At 48.2% G+C, this 13,653-nt stretch overlaps 1 protein-coding gene across 14 annotated transcripts in view; it reads right to left on the reverse strand.

The window, feature by feature from the left end:
• Positions 1-276: 276 nt before the first annotated feature.
• GLDN (gliomedin) overlaps positions 277-13,653 on the reverse strand; it is a 293,878-nt gene continuing 280,501 nt past the window's right edge. For 13 of the 14 annotated variants that reach the window (XM_072962427.1, XM_072962426.1, XM_072962432.1 and 10 more), the window contains 6 exons: positions 11,345-11,482; positions 8,940-9,077; positions 6,324-6,401; positions 6,106-6,234; positions 4,944-5,094; positions 277-3,498 (listed from right to left, as the gene is read on the reverse strand). In XM_072962427.1, coding sequence (XP_072818528.1) covers positions 3,021-3,498; positions 4,944-5,094; positions 6,106-6,234; positions 6,324-6,401; positions 8,940-9,077; positions 11,345-11,482 — 1,112 coding nt within the window. In that variant the 3' untranslated portion in view covers positions 277-3,020. The remainder of the gene's footprint in view (positions 3,499-4,943; positions 5,095-6,105; positions 6,235-6,323; positions 6,402-8,939; positions 9,078-11,344; positions 11,483-13,653) is intronic. The other variant, XM_072962439.1, reaches the window with a different exon arrangement.

Here is a 13,653-nt window from a genome sequence, read left to right on the forward strand (position 1 = left end):
AACTTACCCAAATTCACACAAATCCAATTTTAAAAATCTGTTCATTATTTTTAGTCCAAAATGTCATGACCTTTTCAGTTGTCATTCCTGTGCCAATAAATTAGCAAATTTTCATTGCATTATGTCTGTAAGTATCTAGTTTTCGTTACTAGTTTTACATTTTTCATGTTTTCCTATAGAGATAACATAGTCCGTATCAATGACTTTTCCAGTATTCATCAGGAGCTAGCCAACTGAGAGTCTCAACAGAGGCGCAACAAATATTCTACCACAGTATTGGTTTTGGGTTGTTATTTTTCCTTTTAAATGTTACGCATAAATTAACAACAGGTAAAAATATCAGTATACTTGTTTCAGCATGTGACTGTGTTCAGCAATGATTATCTTTATTGACTAATTAACATTAAATTACAACCCCAAAAGAGACATTCACCATGATTCATTTGTTCAGAATAGTTCAGAACCAGGGGAGGGTATAGCTCAGTGGTAGAGGACATGCTTAGCATGCATGAGGTCCTGGGTTCACTCCCTGGAAACTCCTCCGAAAAAAAAAAAAAAGAGTTTAGAGTCTGTGGTTACAAACTGGAAATTATGGCTTTTAATGGTGTGATATGCCAGCTCACAGCAGCTGGATGAAAACTAGAAAGCCCTATCATGACCTTCTTCAGGTGTTTTGCTATCAGACAGTCACAGCCAAAATGTAGTCTGTGCAGTTGAAAAATGACCCCTGGTTCTTCAAGAATTTTGGTGTCTCGTTTGATTTTTCACCTTGCCATGTTGGAAGGTAGTAAGACCGCGGAGGTGCCTAAGATCAGAACTCCTCATTTTAAATCTTCCCCGCCAGGACTCTTTCTCTGTCATAACACCTGTGCTTAGTGATACGCTGAGACCGTAATCACCCACATGGCTTCAACAGGACACATTATCAGTTTCAAAGAAAATGCTTTGAAATAGGGTCCACTCACCTTTGAGGCTGGAAGGGATGGTTTTCTTTACTTTCTGGTGTGAAGCTATCTACTTTAGAGAAGAGTTAGAGAATTATCTGATTTGATTCTAACATCAAAAGTGCGGATATTTGGAAAGTGCCTCTAAGTAACTTTGGTTATAAGTGATAATGTAAACTGCTAAAATGATACCTTGACTTAAAACCATTAGGCGGTATATTCTAATTAGCAGTGAGCACAAATATTTTTTTTAATCAAGCACTGTTTGCAGGAAAGAATGAGTAAAATCTTAATTCTTTTCACTTAGTAAAGAAGTTTTTACAACCATATTTGGAAATTACTAATTTTTGTTTGTTGGTCAAACTCAGTTGTCCTTATATTACTCTGCCATAGCAAAACAAAACAAAGAGAAAAATTCCAGTATGAGTTTCTCTAATAGTAAGTATAAGGTTCCTTATCAATAATTAAAGGAGCCAAGATAGCTCAAATATCAAGAACTGAGGTTTCTAAAGCTTTTTTTTCTAAAAGCAATGTGGGCTAATTCAATAACTAACTTCTTTTGGTTGCTACCATATATACAATTACTGCTGTATGTATTCCTATTACCACCATCACTATGAAATTATACTCATATTCAGGTCCCCTGGGTCCAGAAACAGCAATGCATATTTTTAAATACTTTTAAAAGAAGACTAACTAGCATTCATTAGACACATTGATCTCAACCATGAAATTCTATTTTACTTTGTTACAAAACATGAATCTGAAAAGACTATTTTTTGAAAGCTGTGATTACAATGACATAACCAATCTAATTAAAAACTTGGGGGGCAAAGTTTCAAATACTCATGATTTTGAGAACACAACAATAAATTCCCTAATAGCTGCCTAGGTTTATTCAGGGGGTGGGGAGATTTAAATATTTAAATCTGTACGTTCTTTAAGTTCAAAATGCTTCTGTTAATAAAGTATAAAACCAGGACTCACGGCCACTGAGAATCACCTTGGCCCCAGTGGGATAGCCTCAGAAGCTCTCCCCCGCACACACAGTACTCAGTGAGGGCGGCCAGCGGACAAGCGCGCCAGCGGAGAGCAGAAGTAGTCCCGGACTGTAATACACAACCAAATGCCCGTGACTGTGTTGAATAAAACTTGATTTACAAAAACAGGCAGTGGGCTGGCTTTGGCCCGAGGGCCACAGTTTGCTCCTCCCTGTTCTATACAGATGGTGCCTCTCTGAAAACGGCAAAGCGCTTCCCAGAGTTCTCGCCAGAGTAATGCCCACGCACAGTCTACAGGGTACTCTTGACAGCAGGTCCGGGCCATGGCGGAAGCAGCCCGCGAGACCTGAGGCGTTGCTCTTGACGACCCACAGCTGCCAATCAGCATGATCAGAAATTGAGAGAAGCCTGGAAGGGCCTGCTCTATTTCGCTGGGAAGCACGAGCATCTAGCTGTTGTCGGTTTTTGCTAATCTAGGAGTGATAATCAGGAGCTGAGGATAATGGCCATTCTGGCGCTGAGGTGGCAGGTGCAGATGCAGAGAAACAGAATAAATTAGGGATAATAAGGGACCTCAGTAGCCTTAAAGGGCCAGCGCAGCTTCCAAGGCACTAAATGTTAAGTCAGCACTAAGGAATTCATTACTCAAGCAATCGGAATGATCAACTCAGCCTGGGCTAAAAGCCAGGAAAAACCAAACAGATAAAAGTTGGGAGAGCAGCAACAGCTAAGAATCACAGGATTCCCTCCAGGTAGCGGAGAACTTACCCAATCATCTTAGCCAGCCATTTCATATTAACAGTGGGGGAAACAAGACCCAGAGAGGGAGAGAGAACTTGCTCAGCTAGTTTAGGAAAGAATCACCCAATCTCAGCCATTTTGATTTCCAATCTGTTATTTTCCCCTACAGAATCTGAATTTAAAGGAGGGGGTGGTCACTAATCACATAAACACCCATGTCATGAGATTATGACAGATAAGTTACCTGGCTATTCTTAAAGGCAAGTTTCCTGTTGGGGTATAAATGGTGCCAGAGAACATCTGAAATTTACTGAGGGGAAGAGAATGTATCCCATCACTGGTTTAATGTAGCTGACAAAAACTGTACGGGATAAAGCATTAAATGGCCATCTTCCCACGAGTATAAATGCTGGTCTCTCATATTGTATGATAACATGGCAAGAACAGACTGGGAAGTTCTTAAATTGAAATTGGCATTCATCTGTTTCCCTCCTAACAAATCAAAAGCAAATGTTATCCTCATATCTTTGGTGTCCGTGACATAAAGGATCCCTTGGGCAATGAAGGCATTGCCGGCCTTGGATTTGGGGTACGTGGTGTTGACGTGCTGCACCACAGAGAAGGTCCTCTCGTCCAGCTGTGCTACAAGGATGCTCGAGCCATCCACGCTGGAAGCATAGATAATCCAAAGGCCCTTTTCATCTACAGCTAAATTGAAGTATGTCTTGGAATTTGCAAAGAGGTATTTTCGATCAAAATACAAGGCGTTTTCAAGCTTCAGAGTTTGGGATGTTTCTTTGCCAAATTCAAATCTGAAATGTGCAAAAAAGTAGGTGTGAGTCACCATTTTCGTGGATAAGGGTGGTTCTTCAGGCTCCTCCGTTATACTGGGGTGGGGCCTGGGAGTCTGCATTTCTAGTAGGTTCCCAGGTCACGCCCATTCTCCTGGTCCTGCTCCAGTGCTATGGGCAGCAGGGGTGTAAAGGACAGTGACTACATCTAAGTGTGACCTCAGTAAAATTCCCTATCCTTCTGAATCCTCAGGTGTTTGCTGACCTCCTGAAATGCCCTCTCAAAGCTGCAAGGGGCCTTAAAGGAGGAACTAGTCCACTGCTTTCATTTTATGAATGAGAAAAGACGTGACTGGCCCAGGAATACAGAGAAGTGGCAGAGCCAGAGTTTAAACTCAGGCTTCTGACCTCCAAGTTTGGGGGTTCTTCCTTTACTCTAAGCTGGAGTTTTCAGACAAAAATTTCACAGCAGTCTCCATATGAAGGAGGTCAGGAGCTGAGAAGCAAAGTAGCTAAGTCATGGCTGGAAAGTCATTTGTCTTGTCTGGTAAGTGACTGGATCAATGAAGCAATGGCATGGGACCCCATGGCCCTCAGCCCCCCTGAGGCTATCTGATTTGGCAGACTCCAAATTTAGATGGATAACCAAAGTGGATTCTGAGTCAATTGCAGGAATGAAAATTCAGGGACTTGAGAGAAGAAAAGCACTAGAGAGCGCCATTGAGACACAGAAGAAACGCAAAGGGTGTGAAGCAGCAGGAATGCACCGGAGCGTAATGAACCCTTAAGAAACTCTGAAGCAAGCTGGAAAAGAACCTAAACAAGAGTGAGGGCTAGAGACAGCCCCGCTCGCCCATCTCAGCTCTCGGGGTTCTTACTCTGAATGCCCAGGATTCAGGACTCCCACTGGGTCCCTGTCCGGTCCTGGCACCTCCAGCTGCATTCCTGGATAAGGCTTGTCTCTCCCAGCAAAACAGGGTCTAATTCTAGGCTGCGTCTCCTCCTCCTCCAGCCTCTGGCCTGGGCTGGAGTAGGGCCCTGGCCCGGGTCTCCTAACCAGTGCCTCATGCAAGCTTAGTGTCATTAGAGGCCACTCTTTCTTAGGGTGGCCAGTCCACCTCTGGGGCTCATTCAGCCCTGAACTCCCCTCCCAGCACCCCATGTAACAGCAGGCCTAGATAAAGATAAGCTGGGAGGCTTACTTCTCTCTGGCTCTGGCTACTCTTGGGTCCAGACCAGCCATAAATGCAGATATGGGGTCACTCGGCATGGCCTGTGGTCCAGCAAACCCTGACTGCCCTTGGGCTGTGTGCCAGGCCCTGGGGACAGGAAGTTGGTGGAACCACAGTCCCTTCCGCTAAGTAACCGAAGGGTAACTAAAGCGCCACCCAGCAGGTGCCGGCTGGGATGCATGGGAAGGTGCTGCGGGGCAGGGAGGAGGGCGGCTGGGGCCCTGAGTGCCTCACCTCACGATGGTGTTGGAGCCTCCTTTGTGGTAGTAGAGAGAGTTGTTGTGGACCGTGTGCCCGCAGCCGTGGAAATAATACGGGAGGTGGATGAGTGTGTAACTGCCGTTCAGCAGTGACGGCTGGTCTTCGAATTCCTTCACCCTGATGCCTGCAGGAAGGAAGCCAGGGAGAGGCAATCAGAGCTTGGCAGTAAGTCAGGTGAGGAAGGTAAAAGGAGGGAAGTTGAGAGTGAGATGTCCTGTAAGGGTCCTTGCTTCAAGAGTCCCAAACTCCCAAACTCAAAGGTCAATTCTCTTCTATGTATTCCTGAACTGTCCTTTGAACATCGTAGCCACGGAGTTGCTTTTGCTCCTCCCAGGAAAACAGTATCACCCCCTCCCATAGAATTTTCTCTCAAACTGACCTAGGCAGAAATCAGGAAGAGCAAACATTGGGCATTTGTGCCGGCACCTCCTGCCCCCCATGGCAGTCATGCTGCTCACCGTCTTCCTTTTTCCTTTTGAGCCACAGAATCCTCAGCTGGTCATCTGGGCAGTTACCACTCGCTGACAAGTGAGCCTTGATGAAGCCCCGTATACCAGCTACTGCTCTGACCAGTGGGTACGGCTTGGCCTCTCCTGGAGTGGGGCCACTGCTCCCACTGTGGGCAATCCCTGACCACCTCCCTCTGGGGCAGCATGACTAGGCTTGTGCTCTGATGCAGCAGATCTGCCAGATGGCCCTTCCCCTCTCCCCTGGGCTATCTCCCCACAGACATCTGAGACAGCTGGCTGAAAGTACTCCCCTTAAAGGGGAAAGATAGCCCATGCAAAAAGAATGGGCCTCTGACATTTCTTCCAGATCATGGTTTTGGGGTTTATGAAGCCGTCAGTCGTAACGCTCTTTTGTTTCCTTCTGGATACTTTGCCAAAAATTGGATAAGCCACACAGAGGGGTGCCCTGGTCATGTCCCTGTCATCTGAACTACAAGGCTTATCACCAGTGTGCTCAACTGAGATAAGTATTCCGCCTACTCATTTGGGCTTTCTACAATGAAGAGCAATTCTGTTACGTCCATTAGCAGGGATTTCAGACACAAAAGGGGGATAAGCTTGAAGGGAGGTAACAGATGAAAGACACAAGACAACACAGATATGGATCATCTGCCAAGTGAAGGCACCTGAAAAATGTTCAGTCACCCAGATCCGTTCATCACTCTTGTTAGCAGACTCTCTGATCCAAGTCCCAAACGTCTCTTTAACTTTTAACACCTGTGTTGGATTTCCAATGGACTTGATCATGGATTCTACTGGAAGAAGAGAAAGTTTCTCACCCACCAATTATGACTTTAAGGAATCTGGTTTCTGAATTTCAAAACAGGACGCTTTGTTTCTGTACCTGCTTGTGGGTGTTCACTGACTTTCTCATCAGCTTTTCCAGCCAAGGTATCATCGTTAGGTATCGCACACGTCTCACCTAAAAAACAACAGCCATCAGAGCAGATGCAGCTGGCACAGTGAGACTTGTCTAACTTTAGAAACTGGTGCTTTCCCCCAACCCCATTCCAGACTCCAGTCCCAGAAGCATCCCTTACAGTAGGGATGTAAGTTTTTGCTTTTAAGCAACATCACACACTCTCAGTTTCTTCCCCCTGCTTGGTGAATTCCCAGAAAGAGTTCCATGACCACAGCTGCTAAGATAGTACGATCTAAAGAGGATGTCAGTCAAAGGAAAAAGTTGCCAGGGTCAGCATCCAAGTCCTCAGCAACCTGGGGGAGAGAGAGGCTTACGGGCACGTTCCTGGCCTCTCTGAGCAGATGGGATCATCAGCACAGTTCGTATTTTTTCTGGAGAGATTTTCACTTTCAGGGAAACTGACAGGGAGAAGTGAGGGAGCAGCCTCATGATGGGGTGGTCCACTGGAGCAGAATCTCAGAGAAGGAGCCTAGAGGCAGCCAGGCCCAGAGATGTTTGAGCCCCTCCCCGCCATTTCCCACCTGTCTCTCTGCTTGAAGACCTGTGGGACCCAGGTCGTTGAGGGCTGCCTGATTCCCTGCTGGCTTGAGGCTAGACCTGAGTTGGAATTCACCCTCCTTGGCTTGTCACCGTTCTCCTCAGTGTTTAGTTCAGACCTTTGGCGGAGAGGTGGCTTGGGGTGGCAGAAGCAGGACAGGAGACAGAAAGGAGGAACGTGGCCAGTGAGAGGGAGTGGGCTGGCTTGGGGGGAGGGAACCCCCTCCTGGGGACAGGGCAGGGCAAATCGGGCTTCCTGGGAAAGGTAAGACCCACTTCCCTGGACAAATTCTGAGGGTTTCAAATCACCTTGCAGTTGCTAGATAAAAAGAAGCATCTCCACGGTCACTAGGGAAACTCCCAGAACAAACTAGAAGGGTTTCTTTATCAGTACGATAAGGGAGCAGGACCCTCCGGTGCCTCTAATCTTGTAGCTGGACGAGCCTGTGTCTCTGAAGTCCTCCGTCGCCCGAAGAGGTCTATTAGATTCCCCCACGTGCAACACTGCTGCCCTGAGTTTCACCTGGAGTTTCCACTAGGGGCTTGGGGTTCACACAAGAAAGGGACAGAGAGACCCTCCTGTTCTGAGGAAAAGATCCTCATTAATTTGTGTTCTGCTTCTAAAGCTGTGGGGGTAGGAGGGGAGGTTGAAGAAATGGACTCTGAGCAGGAGAGAGGCCAAGACCAGATGCAGGATGCCTGGCAACGAGGACTCATTTCTAGGAGGCAGCGTGGAAGATACTGGCCTCTCATTTAAAGCGGTTCTCACAACTCTGGGGCCCGACCCCTGCAGACCAGCCTCAGCGGACAGGCTAGGCGGAGGAGAGCACCTCTCCAGCCCCCCGCAGTCTCGTTCACTGGCTGAAAGAGCCTCTGGCAAACTAGAATTCTGCCAAAGTGGGGTCAGACCTCCCCTTCTCTCAGGCCCAGGCCCCGTTCACAGTCTGGGGAGCTGAACTGAGGGCTGATGCAAATGGAGGGGGCGCTGAATCCAGAGAAGGAGCAGCTCCCCTGTAATTTAATGTCCTGCTGGGCAGGATGATAGTCAGGCTCTGTTTACTGGGGGTGGAGTGGGGGGGCGATACCTTTGAAAGCTCAGATTTACCCATTCTGACAGCTGCGTGTGTGCCCCCAAAATGTCTTCCAGAAAGAACAGTGCAACAAACAGAACTAAAGATTGTTTGGGAAAGTGGCAGTGAAATCCACAGCAACTGAGAAAGAAACTCGAGTCAGGACCCTATTCTCTGATGCGGGAAGAAAGGCATCAAGCTGTGTCTCCTCACGGCCTAAGTGAGGTGAACAAGTCCCTGGCCACCACTGTGGGGAGAAGTTCCAGTTTCCCCTTGATTTCCAGTTAGCTTTCAACACTGTGGCCACCTGCCCTCGGCTGGCTTATTCTCAAAGTGTGAATTTCCATCTCCGGAAAAAGAAAATGCCCTAAGCAGGGACTTTATGGGCAGGCAGACCTGGGTTTGAATCCTAGCTCTGTCACTCATCCACTAAGTGACCCCATTGGACAGGCTGTGTAGCTCCCTGGGGTTCCAGCTTTGATCCGGTAAATTGGTAACAATGTGGCTCCTATGTCATAGGACTGTTGTAGAATTAAATGAACTAAGCACTTAGCGCTGTGCCTGGAACACTGTTAGCACTCAGATGTTAGTGGTGGGGATGGTGGTACTGGGGTGTGTGTGGGGAGTTAGCCAATCCAATGCCCCCGGTGTCTCTGTCTCCCTGGCATCCCTCCAGCGATGGTGGACCTGGCAAGGAAGAGTGACTGTCTGGTGGTAAGTAAGACAGATGGGGAAGGCTGGGAGGCCCCATCCTAACCTGCCACCAGTCCTCATCCCCAGGCTGACTGCTTGGGCCTCCCAGGAGTGTGTATCAAAGGGAACACTCGCTCCAGGCAAAATCTCCTTCTATTTAAAAAATATCTGGTGGTGAAGCCGGAGAGTTTGGGATCATTAACTGAAGAGGTGGGTCTGCGGGGCAGGGGTGGGTGACCTGGGCACTGGCCGTTGAACATGTTTGGTTGCCGAGGGCCTTTGGATCTTCTGCTTCCAGGTGGCCCTGGGGGACCTGGAGGGCCTGGGGGCCCAGGTGGGCCTGGTGGGCCAGGTGGGCCTTGATCACCTTTGGCACCTGGAGAAAGAGAGAGAGAAGAAGGGAAGGGGGAATTGATTAAAGAGCTACAAGCAGAGATGGGTTTCACACAAGGTGGGGGAGAGGCCAGCGATCACCCCCGGGGAATCGCTGAGTCCCCTTCCCAAGTTCGCTGTCCTCGCGCTCAGAGGGAGGGCCCATAGTAGGGCTCGAGTTCCAACCACGGGCCAGGATCTGTGGGAGGGACTTTCCACATCTCCTACCCAGCATTCCTCCCGACCACTCTGTGAGATAGTGTGAGTAGCTCCTCAATGACCCGAGTCTCAGGGGGTCCAGTGCTTTGCCCCAAGTCACCGGTGGAGTGGAGCCGGAGCTCACCCTCAGGTGAGCCTCACTCCTAAGCTCATCCTTTTTTCACTGTCCCATGTTGATAGGGCTCAATGCTGACTGCTTATCAGAATCCTCCAAGGAGCTCAGATACAATTCTAATGCTTGGGTCCCACCCCACATCAGTTAGATTGAAATGTGGGAGGAAGCTGGTCATCTGTATTTTTTAAAGCCTCCTAAGTTGCTTGCAGGTGTGAGAAGCACTGCTCTGCGGAGCAGAAGAAATCAGGGGCTCCCGTCCAGCTTTGTGACCTTGGGCAGGCAGCTTAACCCTCTGAGTCTGTTTCTTCATTTCCAGATGAAGGCTCATACTCCCTGTCCTGCTTTGTGAGACTCCGCTGGGCTCACCGGGGTGAGTGCTCTGACAGTTGAACTCCCTACACATCAGCAGGTGGAATCCCTCCACACCTCTAGCTTCAGGTGGCTGGTGTGGGGGCAGCCCTTTGCAGGGACCACTGGTTCCGGAAACTTTCATAAAGATGCTGCTAGGCTGGGATGTTCGACCCTTTGGTTCTACTCTCCCTTCCTGGGATGACTGGTGATCTAGGATCTGTTTATCTGTCTCTTCTCAGCCGCACCAAACAAGCCTTTTAGTCACTTTAGAATGGGCAAGCAGGGCTCACAGAGGCTAGGGGTGGGTCGAAGCCCACGCCAGAAGGGGCAGAGATCTCTAGGCAGGGCAGACACAATCCAGCCCTCCTATTCCTTCTCTGCTCTCCAGCCAGGGGACACACTCAGCTCTGGCCTGGCCTCTGGAATTGGTGTTCACTCCGAGATGTTGCTTTCCTGAATGGTTTGTGGTCACCCTCGCGTGTTTGGTGGTCTGGGGGACCACCAAACACGTGAGGGTGTTCTGGATATGTAGAATTCTCCCATAACTAAGTATAATATGATCTTATATTTTCAGAGCATAGTCACATAAATGTGATCTTGTCAAAACACTTCTTAAATTGTATGTATTTTACACAGCAGTGTTCCTGCTTGTGGAACAAAGGATGCTAAACCTAATTTGATCTCTCCTTGCTGCTTTGGTCTTAGCACAGTGCCTGGCAAATAGGAGGTGCTCAATTTTGGATGGCTGGAGGGGCAACTGATTCAGGGTCATTATTCTGAGCATCCATCATCCTAGCTTTTTGAGGACAGATGTCATGTCTAACTCATTTCTATATTCCTATTTCCAGCTACTGGCAAAGCCCCTAATTCACAAATGGTGTCCTCTGATATTCAAAAACTGCTTATTGAATAAATTAATAGGATAGTAACATTTTTATGATATAAATGGTCTCCAAGGCACTATGCTTTTAAAATTCTTCTGCCTCTTCCTCCTCCACAGCTATCAGCCAGCATCTACTCTCTCCACCATGTATTGTCTTTCTGAGGTACGCTGAGCCCCCACCTCCTCCCCCATAGACACCAACTATCTGCTTTTAACCTGGGCTGGAAACCAGAAAAAGAAGATCAGCAACCATATCTGCCTCAATTCCATGTCAAAAAGTTTTAGGATAAGGGCCTGAGGGTGACCCTACCTCGACTGAAGAAAATGCCTGTGCTTTCTGCCTGCTGTCCTCGGAGGGATCTGAAATTGCTTGCTTACTTGTCCTCTTCTATATTGTGCTGGATTTAATAGCTCTTTGGAAAAAGGAAGCTTCCTTCATCCTAATTCCATCCAACCATGACACTTAGACCTTAGAACTATCTAAGCTACTTTTGCTTAGATATCAGATTTGGTCTCGCCAACATCGGGGTTACATGCACAGTTTTCTCCTTGTTGCAAGCACAGAACTCTAAAACATGTGGCGAAACTGATGGGCACAGAAGGCAGACAAGCAGAGAAGACATGGAGGAGCCTTTGTACTAAAAACCGGAGCCATTCCTGGGCGAATTCACCCTGGGACAGAGCCCGAGCAGCAGCCCCTTACCTGTGGGGAGCACATCGTTGGATACGTCCCCTTTGTCCCCTTTGTCCCCCTTCTGCCCTGCTGGTCCCTCGTTTCCAGGCAAGCCCAGCTCACCAGGGTCTCCCTTTTCCCCTGGAGTTCCTGTGGCTCCAGGTGGCCCTGAGGGAAAAAAGATTTATTAGCTTGTTGTGCAGGAAATTCTGGAACTCTACTTTCTCATCTTGTACTTCGTAAAGGTGGAGCAAATTCAGAAACCAAATCCATCACACTTCATAACCGTTTTAGGCCAGCAGTGTGGTATAAATTCATGAAAGAATAGTCATTCCAGGTGGTTCTGTTGAATTTGTTTAGAGACATCTGGCTGGGCCAACAGGTTGAAAGAGGAGTCAACCATGAGAGGGCCAATCACAGCAAGAGCAGAGACAAGGTAAGGCCTTACCAGAGTCTGCGCCCCGCCCCCACCCTGCAGGGAGCGGGGCCGTCCCGCACTGTGAGGCTGGGTGTGGTCACCTGTGTCATTTGGTCATGTTCCTCACAACATATTGGAGCGGTAGGCTGGTCAGTTATCCTTATTCTCATTTTACAGAAGTTGGAACTGAGGCCTAGAGGGGCTACAACCAATGCTGCTAAGTGAGCAGCACACATCTTAATTCCATCTTCCACGCCCTTTTCTGTGACATTTCAAGGCAAAATGCTTTTAATCAAAATAGCAAAACAGGAGCAGTTGCTTTAGGACGAGCATTACATTACGAGGGATGGTGCTAGTGTGAACCAAACGTAATGAATGAAATGTGTCTCTGCTCAGAGGAGGCACCCCTATGGGAGCTGCAGTCCTGCCACCAGACACAGCGAGGAATAGGCCAGGTCTACGCAGTGACTCATCTCAGCTTGGGCTGAGGGCAGAACAGCGTTCTGATCCCTGGGAGAAAGGAAGCAAGCTACGTGCACAACGTGACTGCCGGGGCTCACTGCTGGCAGGCGGTTTCCAGACAGCAGCACAGGGCGCGGGAACACCAACAAAGCCCAGCAATTTCGCTGAGGTGAGGAGACAAAAACTAGAGTTCGGGGAGGCAGAGGTGGCTGGAATTCGTGAGACAGGATACGGGAGAGGAGGTCGTTGTGTAGAGGGAGCGCTGGCGGACTTCAGAGAGGCTTCCTTGAGTCTTTGGCTGAGCAGTCGTCTCTGCAGGGAGAAGCGCTACACGGCAGGGAAAAGGATGAACAGAGAGCCGTTTGTTGCTCAGCTCTCAGAGCTTGCACAGGGCCGGGGTCTCATTCCCACCGGTCAAGGCAGAGTGCTCTCAGAATGTGGTGAGGCGTGGGAGAGAGTCCTTGGAAAGTCCTGTCTCAGGAGTGAGGCTGTATTAGCCCAAGAGTCCAGGCTGCTGTGGAGCCATCGCAACAAAGCTTAGAAGTAAGCTTCGGAAGGATTAAGCTGAGCAGTAGCTAGTTTAGCTGCCTGCCAGAATAGCCCCAAATTTGAATCAGCTAGTCAATGTAATGCAGCCTATGAACAGTTTAAGAAAGAAAAAAAACTCACATGATCATCTTGATGGATGCAGAAGAGACATTTGATAAATTTCAACACTTATTCTTAAGAAAAATTCTCATCAACCTAGGAACAGACAGAAACTGCCTCCATCTGAAAAGGGGCTTCTACGAAAATACCTACAGCTAATGTCATTCTTAATGACAGAAGGCTAAACGCTTTCCCCCTAAGATCAGGAATAAGACAAGGGCACATACTCTCGTCACTTTTCTTTGACTTTACACTGTACTGAAGGTCCTAGCCACTGCAATGAAGCGAAGGAAAAAGAAACAAAGGCAAACAGACAGGAAAGAATGAATTGAAATCGTCTTCATTTGCAGATGACATGGGTAGTTTATGCAGAAAATCTATAAAAAAGCTACTAGAACTCGTGAGCACCTAGGGACATGGTGGCCCTAAGGCGGAAAGTGATTGCCTAATATTGTGCAAAGGTCTTGCCAGATATGGGTCAGTTAACAAGATACCCTATTGTGGGGGCCATTTGCTCATTTTGACAAGAGCCTCCTGGAGATACTGCTCCATAGAGAGATTGTTCAAAGTGGTAGAGATTTCAGGCAACAAGGAAGAGCCAGAGGCATGTTTTAGGGCAAAACTTTACTTCCTCTCAACCTCCATAAACCAAGAGGGCTCAGGGTCAATTGCTTTTTCTAATTATCCTGCCAGTCCCATGCCCCTTCTTTCAGGTTCTAGCTAAGGTACAGCTGAGAGACTGCCCATTCACCCCTCTCCCATGCCCCAGCAGCGTGGCCCATCCCCATTTTCAAACTGTCATCCTCTGCCA

The sequence above is a fragment of the Vicugna pacos genome, chromosome 6 (assembly GCF_048564905.1).
Source record: "Vicugna pacos chromosome 6, VicPac4, whole genome shotgun sequence".
Classification (NCBI taxonomy): Eukaryota; Metazoa; Chordata; class Mammalia; order Artiodactyla; family Camelidae; genus Vicugna; species Vicugna pacos.